General features: G+C 36.2%; 1 protein-coding gene across 1 annotated transcript; it reads right to left on the bottom strand.

Moving 5' to 3' along the window:
* Nucleotides 1-3,011: 3,011 nt before the first annotated feature.
* On the bottom strand, nucleotides 3,012-5,937 carry LOC136812266 (serrate RNA effector molecule homolog). The gene is made up of 4 exons (XM_067068755.1): nucleotides 5,869-5,937; nucleotides 5,354-5,467; nucleotides 4,500-5,135; nucleotides 3,012-4,162 (listed from the first exon to the last, which is right to left on the bottom strand). Exons 2-4 carry the CDS (start codon nucleotides 5,402-5,404, stop codon nucleotides 3,830-3,832), a joined length of 1,020 nt encoding a protein of 339 aa, XP_066924856.1. The 5' UTR covers nucleotides 5,405-5,467; nucleotides 5,869-5,937; the 3' UTR covers nucleotides 3,012-3,829.
* Nucleotides 5,938-7,058: the final 1,121 nt, after the last annotated feature.

The raw sequence follows: 7,058 nt of genomic DNA, 5'->3' as shown, positions 1-7,058 counted from the left end.
TTCATCTTCACAGGATCGATTCTAAACACAAAATACATCTTTTGGTCTTTGGGTTTGTTTCTGAAGTTTTTCCTTCAAAGAATATCGATCACTTTCCTTTTCCCCTCGAGCGCGCGAGAAAAAAATGATTAGCTCGCATTCTCGTGCGGGCGAATAGAGATGAGGCGGCAATCTTGCACTGAGGGTGCTACTTAGTTTCCGCCCTATTTTGCGCCCACAATAGAATGGTCCAAATACGGGGGTATTCCAAATGATAAACAATGTCGCTCTGTAAGTGTTTATTTTTTAAGAGATACAAATAGTATATTGAATATTATTAACTTATTTATTTAAGTATTTATGAGCCCAAATTTAAAATTCTGGTTAAATAAAAAACCAATGATTTCGGAAAAGAACTCCCATAGGAATTCCGATACATAACCTGATTGGTTCATTTCAGAACGGCTTCAAGAAAGTCATAATGGCAGATGATTTTAAAAGTTTCTGAGGAAATGTGTGGAATTAATCGATGTTGATGGCTTGTTGATTCTTTAAAGAAAAAAGATAACAGGTATAGCTTTTTCTAATCTTGGAATATCGAGGTTCCAGCTACACTGTTTTTTAATACGCCGTTCATTGACTCAAATCAAATGACTTTGGAGGTTCGGGTGAAATTGTGGCTAAATTACCGTCCCATATATGTTTTGTCAGATAGTCCCAAGGCAAGTAAGAGCAGTAAGTGTTGACGGAATAAAATTTTAAATTTTAGCCATCATTATGCAAAATTTCATAATGAGTGCCATTATGAATGCAACAAAAGTCAGTCGTCTCATCTATTTTCCCTGGCTGGCCTGCTGCACCTCTGTATGGTTTAAAAATAATGAAATATCCAAGATAAGAACTGAATGAACTCTATACTAGATGGTATAGACAATAAAACAGGACAGTAAACAGTAAAAAACAAAGTCTAGCAAGCAAAAAAGTATTGCAACCATTTAAAATAAAATTAGGTAAAAGGAAGTCATTACCATTTGTTAATTTGTTAATTACTGTCACCACAAATCATTTTAAAAGAAAAAAAAACATATTTCAAGGCACCAGGCAACAGCTACAGTACAAGAAAAAATAAAAATCGGTGCAAAGGTAAAATAAAAAAAGATCAATGATCGTCAATCGATGATTCGAAAGAAAAAAGTACTACACACTAACCCATCATAGACCAACATTCAAATTGAATGTTGTTTGTTGAATGAGTGCAGCGATTTGTTCAAGATTTTCAATATTCCGAAGCTTGGGATACCATCATGGGTAAACAATAACAAAAGCACTGACCTCTATAAAACCGGCGCAGTACTATACCTTTTAATTGTCGGGGAAAACTTCGTCGGGGAGAATTTTCGTCAGGGCGGAAAAATATTCGTCACTTGGCCAAAATTTCGTCACTTTTCCCCGACGAAGTTTTCCCCGATAAGGTATTCGAATTTTTGCGATTATGACTATGAGTATTTTGGGGCGTTTTTGATATTGTTGAGGGAACTTTTGCTTTGGATTGTTGTTATACTGTAGAGGCAAATAAGGAAGATAAATGGATCTTGTAATTCGACGTTTAAAGCCCTCATTTAGTTGGTAAATAAAGGTGTAAAAAAATTAGATTAGAATTTTGGTTACGGTATAAAATTTCGGGTAATTGTTTTGGTCGGGGATAAAAAAATTGGGTACAAGTTTTGGTCGGGTGATAAAATGTCGGGGAGATATTTCGTCGGGGAAAAATTTCGTCACCCCCTCAAAATTTTCATCACTTTCCCCTGACATTTTTTCCACGATAAGGTATGGAAAACCTTGTTCCTTTTTTCGATAGAAAAATGGCTGTGGTGGAACTTAGCGTGAAATGGCAAGACTATGGTAAGCTTCTCTCTCCAGGGGACACTCACGGCTTGGAAAAGGGAATCTAAAGGTAAAGGGCCGCACACGTACGGTGGGTTGTTTACCTTTAGTCCCCCCCGGGAGCAAATCATGAACTCGAGAAGAATTTCTAGGGGGTCTAAACGAGTATTTTTTCATTTTCCAGGGGGTGAGAAGTTACTCTTAAATTCAAGGGGGTGAAGCACCAAATTAAGCTCGTCCACCCTCATTTAGAAGAAGCTTTCCCAAGGGCTCTTTTTCAAATTTTGCCGTTTTTCCCATTCCCATTGTATGAAAATTCAATGAAACAGCGCCCAATATCACGGGAATAAAAATATCAAGTTGAATCTCATCCAAGATCTTGGATGGTCGTCATGGTTACTTTTGCCTTCGTTGATTGCGCACTGAATAGAATCTCGATTCGTCGGCACAGCGTCGATATATGATTTCGACCTGTGCTTTTCACGGTAAGTAAAGGTTGTTAGAGTTTTAACTTAACGCACGAACATCACTTAACTAACGCATCTTCTAATATTTGCTTACATTTGAATAAAATATGCTGTGTAAAAAAAACAAACCTTTTCCTACTACCCTACAATTTGAGAAACCATTTTGTTAATCCTGTCCTGCTCTATCAGCGTAAGAGGCTCGACTGTAATCCGGGGGTGCGGGATCTCTCGATTTCTAAACAACGGCATCTGCCGCCAAAATATTGGCTTTCGAAATCGGCCCTTACAGTGCAGCTCTTGAGTAGTGAAAAGAGACCCTTACAGTGCATTTTACCGATCGTTTCTGACCCTTACAGTGTTGTTTGGTTGTATATCTTATTTTTCTAATGCCAGTCAAAAATGAGCCTGAAATGTCGACACAATGTGCAAAACAAATCAAAATGGGTGCGAGTCAAAACTATAAAGATATATAAGATTTTTACAGTTAGACTTGCGACTCAGCAATCCCCAGATACACCCTTACAGTGTACAGCTAAAAGAAGACACTTTAAGTGCGCTCTATCAAAAGTACACCCTTACAATGCATTTCGAGGGTCTCGAAAAACCTACCCTTAAGGGAGGCACATGCCGTTGGTCGGACCATATGAATGCCCTTCGGACTGTAATCGAATATCAGCAATGTTTTCACTCTGGACTATAAAATCTTTTTTCATGGAAACACAATAATCTACAAATGTTATACAAAAAGGGGTTTTATCATAAAAACTTCTACCAAAAATATTTATTCATGACTTTTTTTATAAACAAAAATTCATTTCATAAAGAGATGGGCAAATTTTCCACCAGAGTTCATGTCAAGAAGAGGCATAACTCGCATAGTAAATCTCTTCCGATGTTTTGCCATACTTTCTTTACATCCATGCACAAAACACATGCAATAAAATCTCTAATTAGTGTAGTACACTATGAAAATTTGGGTAATCTTAGAATAACGGACAGAGTCTATTCAATTATCCACTTCTTCAACTTTTAGACATTGAATTTGAAGCTCTGAAGGGGCTAGAGAGTTAGAGAGAGATCTTTAACCTTTCTCAAGCAAAAAAATGAAGCCTTAAGTTTACCCCGCATTTAGAAGAAAAACACACGAGTCAAGTTTTCTGGATGGGAATTAAATGGCTTCATTTCGGATCTAGCCCCTTCGGGGCATTGAAATCAATGGTTTTAGATACTCTTTAAAGGGGAGAAAATGAATAGCTTTTTCCGTTCCCCAAAGTGTTTTTAGCGTTTTGTGTAAACCCCAAATTTTCATTTGACGTAAACTAATTAGAGAGTAGACTGCCTACATGTTCCCAGATCTCAATATTTGGAGGAAATTTACGTTTGGCTTGTATTGCTTTACGTCATATGATGAATCAGCATAATCTAACACACCAAACTCTATTAATGTCCAAGGATTTAGTATAAGATCTATTTAATTGTACTGATAAAGTATGATCAATTTATTTACTCTTGATTCTCGACTCACTATGGTCACATTCCCAATCCACTCTCAAAAACTTATACACATCTGGACAGTCCGTGCGGTCAAAATAAACAGGCGAAGCGACCAATTCGCACGCGCTCTCTCCATCACATGCGTTCTGTAATTTAGCCATGGTGTTACTTTCGTCTTGAGCGCACATTTTGTTAGCTGAGATTGAACGCTCGGTATGTGACCTGGTGCAGGTTTTTTCATCATCTCGTCCCCAGAAAGCATCTTTGATCTTGATTAATTGGTATGTTGGACATTGTAACCAATCTTTTTGACCTTGACACGTGACTGTGGTTTGGCGCTGGAAGTAAAATAATAGAAAGTTTTAGGTGAAATATCTTCAGCAAAATTAGCCTAAAATTATTATAAGATAACCTTTAGAGGCTTAAGACTTGCAACAGCTACCCTGAGTATACCTTTTTTATCGAAAAGCCAAAGAAAATTGCTCTAAGAAATTTCTAACACAAGAACACACGAGATGGTGATGACCAAATTTACAATTAATTCTCATTCAAAAGTACACACAAGGTCTTCTGTCCTACACGAACTCTGGCACCTGACTTACGCTTTAGCTTTGGAGAGAAACAAAAAAACAAAATTCAATATGACAGATTCGAAAAGAAAAAGCTTTATCTCACCTTCTCGTTCTTTTCACCTTGCACTTCTTCAATTTTGGAAGCTTTGGCGCTCAATTCTGATTTCCGTTCATTACTCTCAATCGTGGTTTTCTTTTCAGCTTGAATGGCAATATTTTTGGTGGAAGTTGGAACGCTTTCAATGATGCTTTTCTTAACGTTTTCATCTTTCTTTTCCTCTGGTTTCTTATCTTCGACTGGTTTTGGAACTTCATCTCTTTTAGCGCTATCGGAAGCGAAAAAAGAACCACCACTGCCTGATCCACTACCTTCACTTTGATGGAAGGGTGTCTCCGTACGTTTTGAGGCTTTTCCGGTGTCATCTGGAGTAGCTTCTGGATTGATGAAGACTCCTAAACTGACTGGTGCATTCCATGCATTAAACATATCTCTACTTTCTTCGTCCATTGATGCGGTCGGTGGAGCCGCTGGGGCTGCTGCAGCACCTGTTGTGTCACAGCAAGTTGTGATTGCTGGCGGTGCACAACAACTCAATGGAGTGGCAGCTTCAGCCATTGGTGCCGCCATCATAGCGGCGTTATTTTCAGCAGCACAGCATGTGGTGATAGCAGGTGGTGAACAACAGTCAAATTGTCGTCGTTTTCGTTCGAGTCGTAAAAAGTCAAGTAAACTTGCGTACTGTAAAAATGTTATAGAAAGCTTTGTCAAGAGATGAGTACCTTAAAACTCTACCAAAAACCTTCAATCAATCCATCGAATCAGTTTTATTTTTAAAAAATATAGCAATATTTTTAGTTTCAAGTGCTTAGTTAACGTAGCTGGTCCAACACTAATGCTGAAATTAATTTATAAATTTGTAAATTTGTGAAATAAAAGTTCTGAAAAGGTTTACTCACGGTGCAAGAAATAAGAAGAGTCAGAAAGATCAAATGTAGTACAGGTTTCATTCTTGTGTCGTTTTAGTTCTGTAAATTTGTTGGTTTGTCAGTTATGCATTCAGTTGAAGTCAACTAAAACGAGACAGAAAAGAGAGATATATTTAGTAATAGGGTCTTTACCCCTTAGCACTGAAAGTTAAATTTTAGAAATTCCCCTAAAGACCGCTCCATTGTCTTTGTATTTTTTCCAAATTTTTACAAAAGAAACACCAGTTAAGTTGATAGTTTAATTGAAAAATATCTCTTCGCGAATGATATGAATCGAAAAAGAAAGAAAAAATCCTCAATGCGAATGCTCCCAAAACAAAAAAATCAAGGTTATAATGCAAGGAGAAGCGGTGAAGCTGTATACAGTATATCATATATCATAAAGTTTTTTATTTGTATTTGAGATCCTAACCAACCCAACCAGACAAACCTTTTCATTTCTTTAAACCGCAACCAAGTTAAACAAACGTTTTAAGTAAACTAACCTGTTACCAAAACGTCTGGTTCAAAATTCCATCGAGGAAATATGAAATATTTTGTATTTTCTTTATTTTCTGTAAAAAATAAGCCAAACTCTATAAATAATTTTCAGTCAATCCAAAACCGTTTAACACTTTCAAAAAATTAATTTAACAAAGACGTAATATAAAATTTTTATTGATAATTCGAAATAAAAATTCAATTATTTTTTCCGTCTCTAGAAAAAACTAGCCTTTGTTATTTTTTACTGTTTAGCATAATTCGAATAATGTCATATTTATGGTTGAGTGATTTCCATGCCGAATGTTCACAATAAAAACAATGGATTCGATTTAAAGATTCGTTCGAATTTCGAATTTTGATACAGCTGCTTTTCAATAATGGCTGTCTATTTTTTCCTAAACAACAATATTGAATTTAGTTTATTAAGAAATCAGATCAGATCGACTCCCAGGGTCTAAAAAGGTAAAATACTACAATTACTGCAAAAATATTTGGTAGTAAACATTGATTTTTGATGTTAAAGCTTATCACCCTTCCCCCCCCCAAGCTTCAATGGTTGAGTCTGCAGCCCTGTTGTCTTCTTCAATCATTGAAATTAGAAGGGATGGGATTTAGGAGAGGGAAGGGAGTAAACACAGTGTCTTTTTTAGGCTGGTGCCAATATATTATTGAACTGATTGTAGTGTAAGATTTAGTAGGCCATTGAACCCTTTTCAACAAACTGTCATAAGCAACGCCAAAGCAACGTCCATTAAATGTCCACACAGTAACATTAATTGAACGTTGAAACAACGTTATGTGTTAGTTGGGAGCCCTCGCTGTCCCTGAACAAAAAAAAATCAAACAGTGATAATAATTATTCTTCTGGAGTATACTTATCTTCCTTATCGTCAAATTTTTGTCAATAATTTTCTATATTACACATAAAATAAATAAAATTGTTTAATCGTTTGAAAGTCAGCATAAAACAGTATTGAGAATTGGACTGGTTGATTTTGAAGGCCTCGTTACTGTTTTAAAGTGACTTTAAAATGATTATTCATTCGTTCAAAATCTTTGGTTCTACTTTGAGTAAATCCCAATTATATACTTCTGACAAGCGTCACAGCAAGAGTTATTGTCTACAAGTGGTTTTTCATTTTTCTGAGTTTTTTTTGTCAACGTACAAAAGCTTAGAGAACAGGAAAAAAGC

This window comes from Clytia hemisphaerica, unplaced genomic scaffold, assembly GCF_902728285.1.
Source record: "Clytia hemisphaerica strain Z4C2 unplaced genomic scaffold, Clytia hemisphaerica genome assembly, whole genome shotgun sequence".
Lineage (NCBI taxonomy): Eukaryota > Metazoa > Cnidaria > Hydrozoa > Leptothecata > Clytiidae > Clytia > Clytia hemisphaerica.
The sequence above is the reverse complement of the archived record's forward strand: the minus strand, read 5'-3'. Positions and strand labels throughout refer to the sequence as shown.